Source organism: Alligator mississippiensis, chromosome 1 (genome assembly GCF_030867095.1).
Source record: "Alligator mississippiensis isolate rAllMis1 chromosome 1, rAllMis1, whole genome shotgun sequence".
Classification (NCBI taxonomy): domain Eukaryota; kingdom Metazoa; phylum Chordata; order Crocodylia; family Alligatoridae; genus Alligator; species Alligator mississippiensis.
Window position 1 is genome coordinate 342,215,741 of NC_081824.1, and position 22,686 is coordinate 342,238,426.

Here is a 22,686-nt window from a genome sequence, read left to right on the forward strand (position 1 = left end):
GGTACAAACATCATTCATCAGGCTGAGGAAGTGTTTGCAGTCAGTCTCTGCTCTTCCTGGATGGAATAGAATAGAAAGCAGAGGCCAGTATGCAATCATACCAGTCAGGGAAAATGTAGTTAATGAAGAAATAAAAATTGGGGGGAGGGAGAAAAAATACAAATCACAGTGCATTTTCGGCTTTGATACTGTCTTTAAAAAACAAAGCCCAAGGAAGTTCTCCAATTCCCAAGATTATATAGTTTAAAAAAATGTTTGTAATGTGATAATTAAAAACAGTGCCTGAAACTTGCAGCTCTAGCTCCATCATTAACTTTAATTCTGTTCCATTGTCCTTAATAACTCCTCATGTTAGGCCAGAGACCCTTATTTTGTCCTCCCATCCTATCTGAGTTTTTTCAGAAAATACTACAGAGCTAAGTTAGTGCCACTGTGCATTTTGACTATTGAACTATGTATTAGTTACCTGATACGGACTGAAGATTCAGTCTTCCATGGCAATGAGCTACAGTAGGTATGAAGATGGGGAATGTCTTAACTAGGTGGACCACAGAAAATTTTTATTAATGTAAGTGTGCCTTGGGCTGGAAAAAGGTTGGGAAACCTGGTCTAGGCGCAGCCCATCCATCAACAAAGTCAGACATCTGTCTATTTACATACCTCCAGCTGGCCAGTAAGCCAGAGGTGCCTTTGTTATCATCCCATTAACCGTCTTGTGAGTGCCTGGAAGTCTCACCTTTCGGATGAATTGCAAAGCACCAGTTATTCTGTACTGACTGCATCCTAGAGTACTCTGGCATGAAGAAGGAAGTTCTCATCCTCTCAGCAAAGGGGTGGGGGAGCACTTACACCTATTAGATCCTGCTTGGTAGGTGCAAAGTGTCTCCAACAGCACTGTACTGCTAACTCTTAATTTCCTCACCCTTACCTGTCTTGCATCCCTTTCATTCTGGGTCCTGTATGCTGTTGGTCAACTTTTGGTGTGTTCAACTATGCCCTACAGTGACAAACTTGTGACAAGCCTATGTCTTTCAGCAGAGAAACTGTCTGCAAAATTGATCCTTAATTTGCTTTGGTGATTACTTGTACCTATACAAGCTGAAGAACTATGTCATTGTAATTCACGTATCCATCAGATCACAATATAAATCATCTCTTGCAACTGATGAACATCTTTAGCTTGAAGTTGGATGGTGGTGTCTGATATATTATTGTTGCCTAAAATCTTACCTGTCATTTTTTAAAAATGTTCTAACATCCTAAAGCTATAACATTCAGAATATTAATGATATTATCAACTGTAAGGTGCTAGCCTTAAAATATGTTTAAAAAGGTACTGGATCTAATTTAATGTCTCCTTCTCATGAAGGACAAGTGACCACAACTAAATACCACTTGTTTGGTGCATTCATCTCAGTTCTGGACACAGACTTATGGTTAATTTTTCTAAATTGCATACCTTTTTCTGTAACTTAAATACCTCGTGTTATATTTAACCAAAACAGTTGCAAACAAATTTAGTCCTGATCCATGTTAATTTTGTTGTTGTAACTCAGTTTTATTATTGTAATACTCTTCTGCTCATGTAAGTGAGACTTCAAGCTTTTTTTGCCATTGCTCATACAGAAGGCGATTTCTCTTATAGGAAAGAGGGATGTGTTTTTGCTTAGAAAATCAGTGCATGTGTAATGAGGAACATGAGTCTTTCCTCTGGTGTTTGAAACTAGCAATTCTCAGTTCAGCCCAGCACTGTCTTTACCATAAACAGTGGATTGAGAAGGAATTACTGACACACAGTTTTAGTTCTTGGTGGTTGTGACAGCTGGTAGAGAGTGGGTGGAGTCAAATGGGGGAAAAAGAGCATGCCAAGCTGCAACGCAGAAAACACACATTCATTTGAAGCTGAAGAAAAAAATTACCTAAAAAAGAACATGCTATTGAAGCCTTGAGTTCTGAATCTGCACGTCATGGATACTGCATGAGATTGGCATTTAATAGAACTGTGTTCTGTTGGAGAAGACAGGAGAAGCTGCCTTGTCAGAATTGCTTTTGGTTTAATTTATGCAATGATTGGATGAAGCTGATGAACTGTGCAGGCTATCTTTCTTATTGTCACATGAACCTGATTCACCTTGTTGTCAAAAGAATAATTGAAATTGAAGTAATTTTACTTGTTACAATTAATTTGCAGTAAAGCAGGCAAAAAGAAACACTTTTTGTGTAAATGTGAAAGCATCTTGGTGATGGCTCTTGCTTGCTATTTGCAGTTTTAATGGAGAGCTGAAATAATTTACAGAGAAGATGTATATAATCTCTCTTCTGTAAATGATGCACAGAATTTATGATCTTAGTCTTGCTTATGTGAAGCATCCTAATCTCTTAATCAAATTCAGAATTTCAGAGCATAAAATAAGAAACATGAGGATGCATAAAGCTGTAAACAGATATCCCAGCACAGCTAATCTGCTTCATTTGGTGACATGTCCTAGAACAGCTGATTCACTTCATTGGGTGAAACAGACCTTGCTTATTGTCCCTCAGGGCCAGGCCATTGCTGCTCCTGGGAGTGGCAGGGGTACCATCCTGCAGGTCAACACTCAGGTGTGACTGCAGATGGGGGAACCGCAGATTCCCCATTTGCAGAGGCATGCTCTGTGTTAAAATCCCTTGGCTCGACTGTGCAGGCACAGAAACCCAGACATGTGCTGTCAGAGGCTGATCCTACGTGCCCTGCAAATTCCCCTGAAGAAAATTTCCAGGGTTTCTAGGATCAGGACCTGAAGCTCCAGGAACACCTGCCCAAGGGCAGCTGGAGAGTGTGGGCAGTTCTGGGTTCCCCGTGTTCCTCCCACCTTAAAACAAGCAGATATCTACTGCAAAATAGCAGCACAAATTAATGCCGTTTTTTGTCACGGTCACAAATTTCAGCACTTGTGGCCTAACAAAAGGGCATACGTGTTTGTTTGCTTTCACTTCGTGCTGCTGCCATAAACATTTTTATGGTGGCACAAAAATTCCATCTGTTTCCAGCTTCAGTCATTTAATTACAAGTTGAGTTGAGAACTCACCTCCTGGCAATAATAATAGCATTAAGTCAAATATGGTTAGATGTATATTTCTATTTATTCTGTCATTATATTATTCAGCAGTTTAATTCCAGCCTTCAGTTATTCCTGTTTTTGTTTTGGCATATTGTTTTGGATCAAGACTGACGTAAGGCATCTTAATGACCAAGTTGTCAAACTTAAAACAATAAAGGAATTTTTTATATCTGCCAAAGAGTAAAGGCATTCTAAAACTTGTAATGGCCTTTACTGTTTGGCCAGGATTGTCTGAAATGTCTTGACACTGGAACTGTACCTGCTACAGTACATCTTCCTACATGATAATCAGACTCTTAATCATTGTGGCTGCTTACAGACATGAAAAAACAAACAAACAGTGCTTTACTTTCCGCTTGGCTTGCCCCCACACCAAGCGCAGCTCATGCCCAGAAGCGGCATCTTGTCAGTTTGACGCAGCTTGCCCAACATCTGTATGGATCACGTGCTTCAGCGGGGCTTTTGGTCTGACCCAGCTCACCCAATGTCTGTATCGATAATGTGCTTCAGCAGGGCTTTTTGGTGCTTTTATATGAATCAGTTATTTAAAAGAGCCCAAAAGCCCTGCTGAAGCATTACCTCTTCCAGTAAAGCACTTCATTTTTTCCCTACCTTTGCAAGAGGCCTGTGATGACTGGGAAGTTGGTAAGTTCTGTTCTTCAGTTCATTCTTTAACAGTCAGAATGATCAGCATTACCTACCCCTAAGTGTTAATCACTATTAATAAGGTACTTTGGAAATTATTTAAGAGTGCAAATTATTATTAGACTCAAATTTATATACTATTTTAGTAAAATCTTATTGTCCAGACTCATAGGTCAAGAAGTGTTTTCTGAGCAGGTGTTAGTTTTCTCGTTTGTTGGACAAGGGCAGTCAGTGGAATGAATAGTTAATACAGCTGGTTTGAACTGCTTGTAACAGGGTGTGTCTACATGTTCATTAATGTGCCGCAGTTACTGCACATTAAGTTTACTACTTGTATAATCAAGTACTAAATCAAATGTGCAGTAACTTGCACTACTACGCAGTTGTGCCAGCACATGCCTTTAGTGATGCTACTGCACAGTACCTAATACTACTGCGCAGTAGTGTATTAGCACTGTTTTTGACATGACACGCTACTACACAGTAATATTAGGCTACTGCACATTTAGTATCTCATGTAGGTGTGCCCACTGTAGAAGAATGGCTATGTATTCACTTCTGTAGGAGGAGAAGAAAAGGACATAAGCAGAAAAGCTTTTGGTTAAAGGGGAAGACAGTAAATTTAGTGATGTCTTCTACCCGAGTAGCAGTTTGGAAGAGAGGTGTAGGCAGTTGGCAACCTTTTTAGTCTGCAGGCCAGAATGATCCAGCTCGGGTCACAAGTGGGCAGGTGCTAGGACCTGGTCATTGCTGTGTCTCCAGGGAAAGCGCCTGCCACTGCCATTTCTCCCTGTCCAGTGCTTTCCTGTGCTTCTCCCACCTTAAACAGATGTTCGCTGCAAAATAGTGGTACAACTTAATACTGCCTTTTGTCACAGTCACAAATTTGGGAACTTATGGCATGACAAAGGGCATGGATGTTTGTTGGCTTTCACTTTGTGCTGCCATAAACATTTTTACTACATATAAGTAGGTACAGAAGTGTTATGGGGTCACCATGGCTTGAAATGCTGTGGCCCAACTCTAAATATTTATAAGTTTCCCATACATAGAATCTAATTATTTGGGGGTGGGAGGGGTCATCTTGTATTCAGGATCATTTTATATCCGAGCAAATATGGTAACAACTCTTAGAACCTTGTGGTCATTGAAGTTGAGAATCAGCAGCAACAATATCTAGTAGTTGGATTTGCTTTTATGAGGAAGAAAAAAGCATGAAAGCTGTATGCCCTAATGTTATAGTTCAAAAGCAACACTTGTTTTTGGCTGGAAAAATCATTCATATTTCTGTTTGCCAACTGAGCCAGGGTCAGAGTGAACAACCAACTTTTTTTTTTAATAAGTACCATTAAACAAAAAAAAAATTATGTGAAATGACTAACCTATTTACATCTTATGTTATTATAATCTTGTTATTACAATGGTAAAAGTAACCAGACTTACAGTGCTTGCTTCCAATTGTTGCAGTTATTAAAAAATAGTCATATCATTGAATGGGGAGAAGTCATAGGCTGAACAGATAGATTCCAGGTTTGTTTAAAATGCTATTTACAGCTGTTGGTTTTTCTGCACATGAGGGAGTATTTTCTTTCTGTTAGGTTCAGCTTGGTAACAAGCTCATTCAAAGCTGAGAAACCAGTTGGCAGTTTAAAAGTAGCAGAGTTTTCTTTCCTTTTCCAGTCTACAAATAAAAAAAAATGGATGAGGTGAAGAAATTACCTCTAAGTCTTGAAGGACATGACCAGAAATAATCATTTAATTAACCACAGGCAATACTTTGTAAAGCAATTTTAGAAGTAAAATATATTTTGGGTTTTTTTTAAAGGTATACTTAATACAGTTTTATTTTATAATTGTAATATTGCAGTTGTTCTCTTTTATAATTGAATTCTTATTTACATCCGAAAACTTTGACACAAGTGAAAAACAATTAGGAAATGATGAATAATATTTAGTATACTAAAACATAAAAATCAAATTGCAGATGTGGATGTTTAAATGTGTGCTGTTCATCTTCCTGGCTAGTAAAAAGCTGCTTATTTAGCATACAGGCTACGCTGATTTACAGTTAAACATCTTTTAATAGCTGCCAGTCAATGCAACTCTACCTTTACAAAATAAAAAGCAGAAATGCAAAAGATTAAAATTGATTTTAAATCAAGTTTGTTGATGATTTTAAATCACAGAATTGGTGACTTTAAATAGCTTTGCTTTTAAATCAGTCTCTCTTCTTAGACTGTGATTACTTGCTGCTACAGAGCACAATTTGATTTTTGGAGATAGATTGCCTCTCATACTGCTGGGCAAGGAAAAAGAAAAAGGAAGGTTAGCACCAGGGCCAGGCAATTGAATTTGTAAATCATTCCTTGACTTTATGCCATCTATTTTGCCATAAAATATAACATGAGATCAAACAGCTAGCCAGTGTTATTCTAATTGTAGTGTCACCAAACATAATTTTAGAACTGAGTTGCTCTTTTAATTTGCAGAGCAGAATTGGCCTTCAAAATCAATGCTTGTGGAGTAAATTACCTTAGTAGAACCAATAACAAAATCCCCAAGAAGTATCTGCAAAAGCAAACAAGCAAGGCTTTATTACTGTGGGGCCAAATGAATCCATTAATAGGTCTAGTTGTTCATGAGCGTGTCCTTTAGATTTGCATAGGTTGAGGCCTTTTTTGCTGATACAGTTAACTTGGAACCATGGAGAGCTGTGGTTAAGATGTGGAGTTAAATGATTTGGGCGAGGGGTTGTGGAGTTCAGGGATTGAGAGCTAAAATCAAAGCTGGTTGTTCTGACTTCAAATGGCTCAATAGTGAAGGCATAGGCTCTACAAGTGATTTGCAGTGGAATGTGTTTACCCCTTTGCTTGAGGCCAGGGATAGATTGGGGATTTTGCTGGTATACTTACCACCTTGCTGCACAGCTGATTCCCTGACTCAACCAGCCAAGATGGTGTCGGGGCAGTATTGAAGATGCCTAGACTTATTGTATTGGGAGACTTAAAAAAATTCACACTGAGGCTAGCTCTTTGGGGCTAGAACGGGACTTCTTGGCATCCATGTCCACCATGGGGCTATCCCAGATAGAAACTGGGCCAACCAAGAGCCAATGTGGTCCCCATTTTCAAGAAGGGGAGGAAGGAGGACCCAGGCAACTATAGGCCAGTCAGTCGCACCTCCATCCTTGGCAAACTCTTTGAAAAAATTATCAAGGCTCACATTTGCGAGAGCCCGGCAGGAAAAATTATGCTGAGGGGAAACCAGCATGGGTTCATAGCAGGTAGATCATGCCTGACTAATCTAGTCTCTTTTTATGGCCAGGTTACAAAACACCTGGATGCAGGAGTAGGGGTTGATGTCATTTACTTAGACTTCAGGAAGGCCTTCGATACGGTATCCCACCCCATACTGGTGAACAAGTTAAGAGGCTGTGACTTGGATGGCTACACAGTCCGGTGGGTGGCGAATTGGCTAGAGGGTCGTACCTAGAGAGTCATAGTGGATGGGTCGGTATTGACCTGAAAGGATGTGGGCAGCGGGGTCCCGCAGGGCTCAGTCCTTGGACCGATACTCTTCAATGTCTTCATCAGCGACTTGGACGAGGGAGTGAAGTGTACTCTGTCCAAGTTTGCGGATGACACAAAACTGTGGGGAGAAGTGGACACACCGGAGGGCAGGGAGCAACTACAAGCAGACCTGGACAGGTTGGACATATGGGCGGAAAACAACAGAATAAAGTTCAACAAGGAGAAATGCAAAGTGCTGCACCTAGGGAGGAGAAATGTCCAGCATACCTACAGCCTAGGAAATGACCTGCTTGGAGGCACGGAAGTGGAAAGGGATCTTGGAGTCCTAGTGGACTCCAAGATGAACATGAGTCGTCAGTGTGATAAAGTCATCAGAAAAGCTAATGGCACTTTATCGTGTATCAGCAGATGCATGACGAACAGAACCAAGGAGGTAATACTTCCTCTCTATTGGGTGCTGGTCAGACCGCAGTTGGAGTACTGCGTGCAATTTTGGGTGCCACACTTCAAGAGGGATGTGGATAACCTGGAGAGGGTCCAGAGGAGGGCCACATGTATGGTTTAGGTGCTTGCAGGCCAAGCCCTATGAGGAGAGACTAAGGCACCTGGACCTCTTCAGCCTCCACAAGAGAAGGTTGAGAGGTGGCCTTGTGGCTGCTTACAAGTTCATCATGGGGACACAAGGGAATTGGTGAGGCTTTACTCACCAAGGCGCCCCTGGGGGTTACAAGAAATAATGGCCATAAGCTAGCAGAGAGCAGATTTAGACTAGACATTAGGAAGAACTTCTTCACAGTTAGAGTAGCCAAGGTCTGGAATGGGCTCCCAAGGGAGGTGGTACTCTCCCCTACCCTGGGGGTCTTCAAGAGGTTAGATAGGCATCTAGCTGGGGTCATCTAAACCCAGCACTCTTTCCTGCCTGTGCAGGGGGTTGGACTCGATCTATTGAGATCCCTTCCGACCCTAACATCTATGAATCTATGAAAACCATGAAACAGGGCAAACACTGGACCCTAAGTTTTTCATCTACAAGAGCTTCAATTATCAGGGATGTTGTCAAGAAACCTCTATGATGGTTGGATCACTACCTCTTAAAGTAGTGCTTCTCAATCAAGATGCCAGAGCATCCTGAGATGTCTTAAGAGCTTTACAAGGGTTCTGCAGGGTGCCATGCAGTGTTAGCACTACTTAGGTGTGCAAACCTGATTCACAAGATAAACCCAGAGATTTCAAATAGGAATCCATAGCATTAAAAACATTCTGACCTGTTGTGATCTTTATGAGTTCTTAGCAACAGAAGAACTGCGAATTGCTCTAATATTTTGCCATAGTAAAAAAACCAAACAAATGTAAAAAGGAAGAGCTGGCACTTCTGATGGATGCCTTGGGTCTAAAAAGGTTGATAACCACTGTCCTAGAGACCCATATACCTCTCTGTCAGAGTGATGAACCATCTAGGCTGGTGTGCCTGTGGACACTCTTGAAGGTAATGGGATTTCAGAACCCCCTGAGAGACGTTTTCAGTTACCTTGACAGCTACTCTGTCAGTAACTTGGTTACTGTGTGGAATAGTATGCTGATTTTGGCCATAGACATAGTGGCACCCAGGTGTCCTGCAGTCTGTCCTTTCTCAGTGTCTGCCTGCAGTTGGGAACTGGATGTGTGTAAACCAGTTGAAACTGAATCCAGACAAGAGAGGTGATGGTGGTGGGCAGACAACTGAACTTGGGGGGTGGGAGGGAGATCCCTGGGATGCCTGTCATTGATGGAGTACAACCTCCACTTGTCAGTTGGGTTCACAGCCTTGGGGTCCTCTTAGGTCAAAATATACCTGTGGGCCAGATGTGGGCCACCAAGAGATTTTATCTGACCCACAGTGGGTCCTTCTGCCTAGCCCAGGTACAGGGGGCAGCCTGGGCTGCGGCACATGCAGCTGGTCCTGCCACCCCCTGGGTGTGCAGTGGAGCTGGGGTAGCGTGGCAGCCAGTTCCTTTCTGGCAGCAGTGGCTCCTTCCGTCTGCCATTGTCAGTGTCGCTGCTGCCACCAGACCCAGCCCTGTTGCCCAGGCACCGCATCTCATTTACCATGCACCCACCACCAGGAGCAATGGACAGAGCAGCAGGCGGGGTCTCCATGGAGATCAGCTTATGTCCCCCGTGGGCAGTGCGTGCTCAGCCAGGCAGATAGGATGGAATGGGGCTGCAGGTAGGTGGGGCCAGGGCCAGGATCTCAGGCAGTGACAACACAAGGCTATGCAGGGAGTGGATTGCAGCTCTGCTCAAGACCCCGGCTATGGCCTCATCCCATATGCCCAGCCAAATGCCCTGCCCACGGGAGTCCCAGGCCAGTCTTTGAGGAGACCCTACCCACCTACCTGTTCCATATTCATAGATGTTGGGGTCGGAAGGGACCTCAGTAGATCATCGAGTCCGACCCCCAAATGGTGCTGGTCTAGTAATCTACCACTTAGGGAATTTTGATGAGCTGTTGTAGGTAGTGGGGGTGCTGACCCAGCCTGTAACAACTTGCTTAAACTCCTTAAGTAGCCTTCCAGCCCAAATAATTGCCCATCCCTGTCCTAGATCCTCTGCTGCACTAGGATCTTCAAGTGGGAAGAGTGACTAGGAGTGCCTTTCACCAACTCCATCTGTGGAGAAGACTGTAGACCTTTCTTTCAGATTCTGATTTGGTCATCATCATCCGTGCCTTTTATAACCTCAAGGCTGGACTATTGTAATGCACTCTAAGGCTGCCTTTGAACACATAACTCAGTCATCCAGTATCTGCACTAGCTCCCAGGAGCTTTCTGGGCATAATTCAAAGTGCTAGTTTTGACCTATAAGGCCCTAAATGGCTTGGGCCCTGCATACTGAAGGGATTGCCTTCTCCCTTACACCCATCACAATCCCAAAGGCCAGTGAAAGCAACCTTTGGCCCCCGGCCCCTCAGAAGTTGGATAGCTCTGTACTAGGTGTTGGCTTAAGGGTGGCTTGAGGATGACAACTGAGATTTTGATCTTGGTTTGAAATCCTATGAAAAGCCAGAATATAGAGAATGAGTCTGATATGCTTTTGCAGTAGCCTGTATTGCTAATGTGATGTTCAGAATGCTGCAGTACCACTTGGAGATCCTGAACATTACAGTTTTCTCCGTACCAAGAATACACAATCTTGTTGTCATCTAGCTAAGTGATGCCAAAGGGATGAGTCACAAGTCACGTAAGATGAAGCTCTTAACCAACTGGGCATGATACTATTATTTTTCTGATGATAGTATTGGAAACTTAAGGTTTAATTGTATTTGCTGCTGGAATTATCTTTGCTTTACAATTCTCTGACTCCCATTTGATTTATGTGCTGCTCTTTTAATTGTGTGGACACGCCAACATTTGGAGCCCTTTCTAAATGTTGTGTGCGAGGGAGCTGAGACTGATTAAAAGGTAATAGAACCCCTCCAACTTTAACGCTGTTTCATCCAAGATTAAAGTTGGAGGGGTTTTGCTACGTTGGAAATGTTGTGTGTGAAGAAGACACATACTGTAAGAAAGGAACAGCTGCTTTTAATGCAGCTTCAAACGTACGTGTGTTCATACCCTTAGTATTATTTATCCTTAGTATAGCTTTTGGTAGCATTTAGGATGGCCATTCTTTCCTCTTCTCCTGGTCCTTAACTGTTGCCCTTTTTGTCTTTTTTTTGGTCTGTTTTAATTTCTACTTAAATCAGTTTTCCAGGTACTTAATTGTTACAGATTGCTTAATCCTTGACTAGAACTGCAGTGGTTACTTTTTCGTGGGGTTTTGGTAATCTGATTTCTTCAGGCTCCTGGAAATGGCTGCTTGTCAAAAGCTGACTTGGATTTCCTGCTCCAGAACTGAAACTTGCCTTCTAATCTTTTAAAATCTGTTCTCCTTATTTGTCAGAATTGTATTTTTAAGAGCAAGTATACGATGTTCCTTTTGAAAGCTAAACTATTTTTTCCTTTTACAGACTGAGACAGCTCTCGGCCTCAGTTCATATCAACAGAAAAGGTAAGGTGTGCTTTCTAACACAAAATGTTTACTTTGAACAAATTCTCTTTTAGGGAAATTCTTTTGATTCTTTACACCAAAATTAGTGTCTTGTTGTGCAAGTCAGTGTTAAAACATTTGGATCAAATCCAAATGTTATAACATGTTAGGTAGTTATGGAGGGCAGAGAAATTTAAATAGGTTACCTCCTATTTCTGGGCATATTGCTTCACATGTTTATAACTTATGAGAAAGCAAGGAACACTATTTTACTCGCGTAAAAAAATCAAGCTTTCTAGTGTACATTAACTTCTCTGCTGTTAGACTCCTGTATATGTCACTCCCAAAGAAAGAGCAGGACTATGTACCAATAGCTTATTAAGAATGGGAAAATTGACTATCGCAGGGAAAATTTAGCTAACTAGATCATTTAGGCTACGGAATAAGGTTGTGGAAGCTGAATTGCTTGGGACCTTTATAGATGTAGTCTAGGCCCTAGGGAACAAATCTGTCTAGGCAGCGTTCTGCTTGTAGATGATATTCCATCACTGTTTCCTAAGAGGGAGATGTCTGTTCTTTTCTTTGCTATTGTTTTAAATGCCTGACATTTTAAAAGTTGTTTTTTCAGTCTACTTAAAGTTTGTAATCCATGAGTTGTGGTTTCTAACAAACCTTCAAAATGCAGTAAGCACTAGCCAAAACAAAACTGTAAAAGCATAATGTATTAGTATTAACTAAGTGTAGGAGTTTGGTTTTTCTGACCTACATACAAAATAAACTGAATAAGACTTATCCTGCTTGTCACTTTAGAGATCCGCAATCAATGGCCACTTGAATTCTATTGTTCACTCTTGCAAGTTTGTCTTGCCTTTTGAAATGTTCTTGTTTTGGAAAGGGCTTTAAATTCATCTAGTAACCTACTAACAAATGGCAAGATTTTGAAAAAATTACTATGTTAAGTGCAACAGTGTTCTGCCCTGTAAGCACAATTTTCAGCATGTCTGTTCTTGTAGCGTTGGCTGCACATGTGAGGACAAATAAAAGGTTTAAAGTATGTAAAGGTTGTTGTATTCAAAGTTAATCAGTGAAGCGGTTCCGAACTTTGGAAATAAAAGACATGATGCACCAGTAGTCAGGTGCTGGTGGAGAAGCTAGGGCGGGATGGCCAACCTGCAGCATGTGTGCCCCAAGTGGTCCAAACAGCCTGTGTGCCACAAGTGGCAGACCGGGGAAAAAGAAGGAACCAGAAGGCAGAGCAACAGATTGGGCAGGGAAAAGGGGATGGAGTGGCACTAGGGAAGGCCTGAGGCTTTGCCTTGTGGTATGCCTGCCAAAAAGTTTGGCTCTCACTAAATTAGGGAATTGCTGTCAATGTATTGACCTACCACTCCCCACTTCTGTTGAGTATCTATTTGAGTTGAGTGCGAGGGAAGCTGTCCTGATTTGTTTTCGCACAGTTCTCCACTCATTTTCCAGTTGTCTTGGTTTTAAGCTATGAATTGATTGTCCAAAATGCACTCATAATCTTGGTTTAATATTAGTTATGAGTTGGATTAACTTCTGCCCGCTGTTAACTCTCAGCATCAGTAATGTAGCAGAAAGCAAGCAGCTGTTGTATTTTGGTGTGGGTTGTGCTGATGCTGCCTAAACCATTGTCTACACTACAGAGTTCTGTTGGCACAGCTGTGTCAGCAAGGGATGTGAAAAGATCATGCATTACAGTAAACAGCTCTGCAGGCACAATTTCTGTTGTTGGAGAAGCTGATATAATTCTGTTGGCAGAAGAGCTCCTAACAGAGCTACAGTAGAAAGCCTGGCTATCTTAGTGCTGCTGCTGTAATTAAAGCAGCAATTGTTCCTTTATTGTGGATATAGTCTAAAGTAGGGATATCACACTTACCCAGGCCCTGGGGCTCATCGGGACCAGGTGTGGAGTCACCTTGGGTAGATTAATGCAGCCATCACTTGCTCCCCATCCCACCACTACTGCATGTCCCTGATAGGACTCTGTTCTTAAGAGTTCAGTGGTAGGACCACTTGCCCAAGGGGTTATATCTTTGACACCCATGCTGCTAAGAAACATAGTGGGATCAGCAACTATGAACTGATTAACATGCATGACAATTGGCCAAATCCTGCAAACCTACTTCAGTGCCCTGTCATCAAATTGTCTGAATGAACACTAGACAAAGCCAGCATGTTTTGAAAAGCTTAAGCAGTTGCTGGACTGATCAGTTGCTTCATCTGGAGTTCTGAATGATGTGCAACCTGCTTTAATTAGGTGCGAACATGGAAGCTTATGCTGAGTGCGGTGTAGGCAGAAAAGAAATAGTAGGCATGCCTCAGTAGTATAACAAATTGACCCAGGAACCACCCTGAACTCCAACCTTGGAGGGGGGGAGATGGGGTGCAGGAGAACAGCTAAAATAGCATTATGGATGCTGCCCAGTTACACCTCTGAATGCTCAATCGGCTTTAAGCAATGCCTTTAATGTAGAAATTAGTAGGATTCAGCAAATAACTTGTGCCAAGTCAGTCCTCTTTTGAAAATTTACTGTCAAAATGAGTTAGATAAGAATAGGTAAAAAGTGAGTTGTTTGTATTGACACCTTCTTCTGTAAACTTAAACAGTATTCAGAAAAACCAGCAGCTTTTAGAAATGATTTAACTGACAGCAAAGATTCTTGCTTGGTGTTTCCTCTTTTGCATCTTAAAATCTATATTAAGAACTACAACAGTCTACGTTATGTTCTTTTAAAAAGATGTCAAGCCATGAAACAGGAAGTATAGTTGAGTAATGCTGCTACCCACAGTATATTGGGACACAGATTTGAATGGGTTTTTTAGTTTAAAAGCAAACCGTTTGCTTTGGTGCTCTCAAATTTAATCCATTCAACCAGTTAATGCCATTATCTGAGAACTGAAAATTTAAAAGAATTATATTAAATATCTTGTTTAATCTATTATTTAATATGTTTTAAATCTTTTTAAATTACATTTTTCTGTTCAGCATCATCTTCTCCATCTAAGAATTCTAGGATGCAGGTGATAACTTCATGAAAAAGATTTAAACACTAGGTTCTGGCATATTTTTATATTTAATGTTCACAGAAATATTTTGCGAAGGCTTTTTTTTCATGAGTCTGATCTTGTGAGGTCTGTGTCCTTGCTCCAACGGGCAAATTGAGGCCACCAGATACCCAGAGCCCTACATCTAACTAGACATTTTAATGAAATTGCATGATGAATATTTGTGAAACTTTGGAGAAATGTTTCAGACATGTTCCCCATCTCTTGCACCTATGGGCATTTATACATGTGCTCCGATGCTTTCTGATTGTAATGCTGGAGCGTTCTAAATGTAATGCTCCAGCATGCTGCAGCATCTCGTGTTTGGTGTCCCTGCATTTCAAAACGGTGGTGGGGCGCTTTAACTAAAGCTCATTGAATGGGCTTTAGTTAAAGTGCCCCACCACCGTTTTGAAATGCGGGATGCTGAATACACAACATACTGCAGGCGTTTTAATTAGAGCAGCTCTCGGAAGCCACTCTAATTAAAGCACCCCTCCATCCCACTCCGGAGCGCACACATAGGTGCCTTGTGACCCTAATTTTTTCCTCGCTTACCCAGAGTGTAGTGTATTCTGCCTCATCTTCATTTTTTTAAATTACTTCTGATTTAAATTTCTCTTCCTATACAAAATGTATTTAATAGGTATTATTTAGCTTGCAATTCGTGTAGAAGTGCCTTTTTAAAATTGTTCAAAACGTGTTGTACCAACAGTTTTTAGAACTAGTTTTTTTCAGATCACTAAGTTATTTGGTTTTTTTTACAGTGACATCAGTTTTAACAGGGGGTTTTGTGAACTGACCCTTTGAAATGGTTTTTATTAATAATTGGCTAATAACTTGAAAGCCAAAATGCATGTAATGTAGTGGATTCCTAATGCACAAAACCCAACCAGTATTTTTAGTATTTACAGAGCAGTAAATATAGAAATAGTGACTGAACAGTTGTCAGTGAAAGAGCTTATAGTTCAGTCTAGTCTACAGCCTGAAAAATTGAATGTCTCATATGCATTAAGGACAGCTTTATGGAAGTACAACTAATATGTAAAATTATAGTATTTTTACTCTTTTTTTTTTTTTTAAGTTTGAAAACAGCACTTTACTCGGTGTTAGGTATGGTTTTGTTTGTTTATTTTTTTATAATCTCTGTGTTGCTCAGTCCATGAAACTACATATCATTTAGCATTGTTCTACTACTTAAGGAAAAGTATCAGAAAAGGTTACATTTGGCTTAAGTCTGTTGTTTTGGAAAATAATGGTTTTGTGTTGGTGTTTAGATAGATCTCTCAGTCAAAGGAAATATGTTCTGTTAAATTTCAGAAATTAAGAGTGTCGATCACTGGACACAATTCAACCATAGTCAAGCCCAGAATTTTTTACTATTCACAATCATTAGAATCAGATCTTAAGTACCCTTTGTAATTCTTCAGCTATGTTCTTCACCAACACTACAAAGAGGGCAGAAACTATAATAAGTGTAATGACAGTGGCTTCATAAACTTTATGCTAGTGTGCCTCAAGCATCTGGTGTAGGGTACATAGTAAAAAAAGAGTCCCTTGCAGCAGTCGCATGATTCCAATTTTAAGTTCTTTATGGTTTCGTTGTAACTTTGACATCTCTCTCTCAAATCTTTAGCAAACTGTGATTCCACTGGATGTGAGGATTAGGTTGTTGGTGTCTGACACTCTCAATCTGTAAAATATGAGGGTTTTCAGACTAACACAGTTTGGAGATACTGAAGAAAAAACCAGTGCTTTTCCTTTTGTTTGTTTTTGGCTTTTTTTAAAGTTACCAGTCATTTTAAGAAACCTTGAAATTATAAATTTCTATATCATTTATATGGATTAGATCTTTGTTTCTGCAAGACAAGCCATCTTCTTATGAAAGAATATGTCTAAAAAATAAGTAGTCGCTAAACTACATTTCAAAAGGATAAAGGAAGTGGTTGGATGACTTTAAAGTTGGTTATTTTTGATGAACCCCGAGGGGGACCTGTTTTGAGTTATTTGCGGCTGAAGCCTGGGTGACCGTCTGATCTGAGACGAGTCTAGTGATGACTGCTGTGAATCCATTATCAGCCAAATAGTAAATTTTGTATCCAAACATACTGGCCCAGGTTATGTCCTAGGCAGGGTATGTATTAATTCACATTTACTCTGTTTCTGTATAGTTATTGGTTATACATAAACTGTTCTTGGTCTTCCCTTTAAAGAGGCGTGTTGACTTGATGCAGGCAGTATTCTTCAGCTTTTAACAATCTGTTTTGGAGGACTAGTTTTACAGGATGTTGTAGGCTGAGTTGTACCATAGAAGTCTTTCCACTTTTCCAGTAGCGAGGAGTAGTACCTGATGGTTTTTGGTTCCCTTTGCTTTACAGTAATGAGTCTAGTGATGGGATAATCTTGTTTTGTTTCACCAAAATGAATCTTCTTTGTTTAGCGGATGAATAAACATTACTAGATGCTTATCTACAATTTAACCGGTAACTAGCACGATAGTATTCTTTCTCGGTGCTTTAAATACTGGTATTTTTTTCTCCACATAAAAATTGTCCTTTGCAGTCAATCACACAGTCCTTAAAACTTGTTGATTTTTAAAGTGGTCTGAGTTAGACTAGTTTGAATTAATACCTGTTAAGGTTGCATGGTAAGAATCTGTGCCTCAAAATTTGTTTTTACGTCACAGCCATCTGTTTCACTTCTCATACTTCGGGTACCTTGTTTTCCTTGTGAATTCACTTGTTCTACACCCAGATCGGCAGGGTTATGGTTTTTGATGTGAGCAAGCCAGAGACTTAAGTTTTTTAAATGAAAGCTTAGAAATGCTCTTAAAACAATTTGAGACCAAGAACTTAAGTTTTCATTTTGACTAACTTCCTTGATCCAAATAATTTTTCCTTGTGCTCATCTGCCATGAATACTCAAAACTACTGCTTGACAATCTTGCCTGTTATAGCATTAGTGTATTGCTATAAGTGAGTTGTTTCTGCATCTTCCAATTTCTTATCAACATACTACTGTAGGTGTTCAGCTGACCGAAAAGATCTGACCATATATGTTAATGTTACTGAGTAGCTTCTGTCACACAACTTGGCCAACATCACTTTTGAGAAGTTGTTAGGATCGTATTTATTTTGCTAAAGCACAGGTTAAGAATTGTGAAATAATATCTATCAGTACCTTTTGCAAACTTCTCAATAAAACAAACTACTTCCTTGCATCCTTTTCTCAAATAGAACACCTGATTCATTTGTCCTGTCATTATGTTACAAATTCGGCCATTGCAACTCGTAGAGGTTGGTAATGGATATGTTTCGCCCTTCACTGTATAAATATTGATTGTGCCTGTAGCTTGAATATGCAGAAAATTCATTTGAGAACATGCTTTGTAAAAATGTTTTCCATCAAACATAGTGATGCTGCTTTCCATTTAAGATTATGCCTTTGTGTAGTACAATCTCATGCCCATGTATAATCTGAAATGTTGATTATTCGTATGTAATTAATGTAGATAGGTTTAAGGTGACACAATATCACAACAACAGCTAGCCTTCAACAGTCATTAGAGGAAATGATATGACAAGTTTGCTGGGATACAACTTAAATTAACATTTATCTCACTTCCTGTGCTATGATGAGAACCCAGCAGCTTTCTGTAGTCCCCCTTCTGATTGTTGTTAATTTGATGATCCTGCTGAAATCATTTGTCTTTAGATCTTCCCTGTTTCACTGAATTTGCAGCTGAAGCTTAAGCTGAGGCTGTGGGACTACGAATGGAGAGGCAAATCTCAAGGCATAAACCTGGATTTACAAACCTGGGTCAAATAGCACTGTGACTACTGTCTACAAATGAGCAGGCTGTGCATGTGAAACCATGAGAAACAAGTAGGTTATGCACTGAAAGATAAGCATAACAATTTAGCACCCATTCAGCCAAGGGTAAATTTGGCATTATTTGGATTGGGTTAAATCACTTTTAGGGGTTATGTTGTGTTTTTTAACTTGGGAAAGCTTGACTCGTCATAAGCATTGACTCATTTGTTCATGGCTATTGGATGCAAATTTAAACTTAATCTGTACATACTTAACAGAGGTTTTACATTTGAACTTTGTCTGGACTAGGATTTAACACATGATAATCACATTGTTTAATTTAATTAACATAACATAGAATTTGAGCTGAGATAACGGGGTTGTACCTTAGCTTGGGCTAAACTGGTCCAGTTGTAAATCAGTTGTAAGATCTGAGAATGTGAACAAGTTACTCTGAGGTAAGTAAAGGCATGAATTTATAGCTGGTCAGCTGCTGTACAGTAACTACTCATATGCATTCTCGTCCTGCAATAAGTGTAAGGAGGGTGTAGCCCACCTTGTAAGGAATTAGGAATCTCACATTGTTGGGAGGCAGGAGTGTGCATATGGGCAGTGACCATAGATTAGCTGACCTGTTGTAGGTTCACACCCTATTTTACCTTGAGGCAGTTTTTTATGTGTACATGCTTATGCTTAGTTGGTGTGTATGTAGAAAAGCTTTGCCACTTGTAATTCAATAAGTATGGTAGAGTTCTCATATGAGAGATACATGCATATCATGTATATATGAAACACTCTCCCGTATAGACATACTTTATCCTACACACACACAGCCCCTCTTTTAAAGTGACAAGCTAATTCAAACAAGACTCTCTTCCCTGGACAAGTGGCTACATAAGTTTATATTTATTTAAATTCACACCTTAAGTTATGCTGAAAAACTGTCTTGTTGTAAATGGCCTTAAAATTTTAGGCCAATAACACATTAAAAATAAACATATTTTTTATGTAGTGTAGATAGATATCACTGCATTCATTTTGATTCACAATCATAATATTTCATGCCATTTTTTAGGCTTAGAGGTGGAGCACAATTATGTAGACTATCAAGTAAGGACAGTAGTGGTGGTGTGGTCAGTGCCTGCATAATCATACTCTATAAAAGGACCTGCTTGTGATTGGAGATCACTGGAAGCCAAACTTTTTGGCAGGCATGCTACAAATTAGCCTGATACCTTCCCTGAGTGCCACTCTTCTTCCTAATCGGCTGCTTTGCTCTCTGTTCCCTTTCTTGTGCCCCCACCCAACCTGCTGCTCTGCTTTCTGCTCCTTGCCCTGTGTACCATGCCTGATTTGCTACTCTTTTTTCTGCTTCCTGCCCTGTCTGCCTCTGCTGCCTGTCCCTTCCTAGATTGCTGCATACCACACAGAAGCATATGTGCTGCAAGCTGGCCATCCCTGAAATAAAAGATGGTCTTGCTTTAATGCAAGTGCATGGACATCTGAATTAATTCTGTTCATGGATATTTTGTGTTTATTCCATAAGTCAGAATGGGAAACCTGGATAGAACCATCTATCTCTTCAGCAACCAAATTAAAATGAAAAAGCTAGGAAGTAAGCGTCTCACCTTGCAAATAAAACCAATGGGAAAGAGGAGGAACCTTGTCAGCTTCTTCCATAACATTGAACAATCCAACATTTTTTAGCGAACCCAAACAACCCTTCATTTAATTTTAAAAAGTAGTTAAATTAGTTGGTATTTTAGAGCTAAAAATAATTTATGGGATTTATTGGCTAAGCTGTTTAAACACTAGCTTTGAATGCCATATTCAGTTGATTCCAGAATTTCAAGGACTGTTCAGGGCATGAATTTTGGTAAAAGCTTGAAAACCAGAAGATGGTAGTAGGGAGGTCACCAAGTCCTTTATTTTTGGTTAGCAGACTTACCATGTTTTAGCCAGGTTAATAACTGCCTTTAGATCAAAGAGTTTTATGGCAATTAAAACATTCTCGTATAAAAAATCCCTTGTTTCTTCTCTGCGCATTATCACTTTAGATTGCTAAAATATTGACAGTTTGAATAATTTACTTGCCAGACAAAGAATGGAGGAAATGAAGAATGCAGCCCTGGCACAAGAGAAAGGAAGACAAATGAAGCCCCTGCTGTGTGAGAGAGGCTGGGCCATAGAGGGTCTATAAAATAGATCAGGGTGGGAGGATGGCTTCTAATGAGGGTATAGAGGAGGGAGGAATGGAGACCCTGGTACACACGGTGCTCTTGGCCTGCAGAAGCAATGAAGTGTGCAGTAGACTAGTTTTTAAAAGATACAAGCTGTTGCAGCCCCATGTATGAGGAGTTTTCATGCATGTCAATGACATCACTAACCTAAAATTGTTGTTGTGAGAAATATATTTAACTGTTAACAGGAAGGCAGAAACTTTTATCAAATGTGAATTTAGAGAAGAGAATAACTTGTTTTGCATGAAACTAACGGTAGCTGTCCATTAAAATTAGAATTAAGAGTGATGAATGTACATGTTGGCAAAAAACTGTGTGTATTGGTTGCCATCAGTTGCGTCATTTTTCAAAGACTGTGATCAAACAAGTTATGACTAAGGGAGGTGTTAGGAAGTTGCTGCCCATAGTGCTGTTCTGTGGAACTTATGAAAATAATATGTTGCACGTATTTAAAAAAACCTGAGAGTCTAGTACTGTTAAATTTAAATCTCCCAAAGAAATCTTTCTTTATCTAAACACTACTATTGTAGCAACAGTTATTTAGAGGCTATTTTGTCCAGTTATAATGAAGAGCAGCACAACCATCAAAAGGTATTGATGTGAATGCTCAGTGGGAAGAAATTACATTTTAAAATATGTGGTATTCTAATTTTGTCAAATGTATTGCAGAGACTTAAATCTTATATGTGTAGAGAGATCCATGCTCTCCATTGCCAGCGTTTGGGCAGGTTCAGAAGTGCAACTTATAAACATTATCAGAATGATGAGGTCCCTTCTATATGAATATTATTTAAGAATATTTTCCTACAAAATACTTAGCCATTTGAAATATTGTAAGTGGAATGAAAGAGGACGTCAGTTTGCCAACAGAAGAGGTGCTTTTTCTTTGGTATAATAAAACCAGGTAAAAGCTTTTGTGATAAACACAACTGTAATATATCGTTCTCATAGTAATATATAGTGTTTAACTAGTTAAGGCCTAAACTATAACTTATTAGTATCTATAGTTAAGTTGTAGGAGACTGAGTTCAATAAAGGTGCACAACTTCAGGCATAAAAGTAGATTTTCAAATTCTTCCCTTCTTTCTTCCACCTCCCCCTTTCCATAAGATGAGCATGTGGCAGTGCTCAAGGACACCTATTTAGCTTAAGAACTTTCTTCTCTTGGCTTTAAGAGCCAATTTTATAGCCTTAGGAAATAAATCAAAACCACTCTTTTTTTTTTCTTCAAACAGCTTGTTTCACTTTGTACATCATGCACCTGTGACTTGATACAAATTTAAAGCTTGTCATATGAAGCCCATGAGCTGTGTAGAAACACTAGATTCAGCTGGAAGCTATTAAAATGGCTTTTTTGTTTCGTTTTTATTTTGTTTTGAAAGGAAGATAAGGGATGAGAAGGTTATCTCGGCCAGATACCACGTCCGCAGAATCTGTCTTAAGAGTGCTGTAAGGAGAAAGAACTATTAACAAACTTAAGGCTTTGTTTGCTTAACTGTGGTAGTTGTATAGTTTGCCAAAAACAAACAAACCCACCATAAACCCCCCCAAAAAAACAAGTTGGTGACTTGCATACATATTTAAAATGTAGTTATGCACTGAAATAAGACAGGTGCTGTCACATTATATGGGATCAGGATGTTGATTCAGAATTTGTATATTATTTGTAAATTTATATGAATTATATATTACCCTCCAAAAATTCTTGCTGCCTGCATAATTTCCGGGACATCATGGCTACAGCATCACCCATAACAATACACTCAAGTTATATATGAATATTGTGAAACTACTGCACAGGTTGTACAGAAAGGGAAGGGGGAGAGGAAATGGCATTGGGAGGCTACTGATAATTTTTTTTTTTTTGAGTGGTAAAGAAGGTGGTATGTTCCAAAAAATGCTTTTTAATTAAAATCTGGGGATTTTTAATCGTAGCCTGTCTTTCCCTATAAAATATTCAACTTTTTCTGCCACTCTGGTCAGGTCCCTCCCTCAATGATCAGCGGTTCTCAACCTTTTTAGATTTGCAGCAATCCTTGGAAAACGACAGCTCTTAGCTTTCACTCATTTTTCTGTAATAAAAAAAACAACAAAGCAGTTCTTTTCTTGCAGAGAGCTCAAGGAAGACCACAACAGGTCGGAATGCTTTTGACAAGGTGGATTCCTATTTAAGATTTCTAGATAATCTTCTGTAAATCATGTGTAGGTGTTCACAAACCTAACTGTGCTAATATTGCTTAGCACCCGGGTTGATAGTAAGTAAAATAGGACTTTTGCAAC

General features: G+C 39.8%; 1 protein-coding gene across 3 annotated transcripts in view; it reads left to right on the forward strand.

Moving 5' to 3' along the window:
• The window catches only part of TMEM131 (transmembrane protein 131), a 160,542-nt gene that overhangs the window by 37,947 nt on the left and 99,909 nt on the right, over window positions 1-22,686 (forward strand). For all 3 annotated transcript variants that reach the window (XM_059720971.1, XM_059720972.1, XM_059720973.1), the window contains exon 3: window positions 11,265-11,305. In XM_059720971.1, coding sequence (XP_059576954.1) covers window positions 11,265-11,305 — 41 coding nt within the window. The remainder of the gene's footprint in view (window positions 1-11,264; window positions 11,306-22,686) is intronic.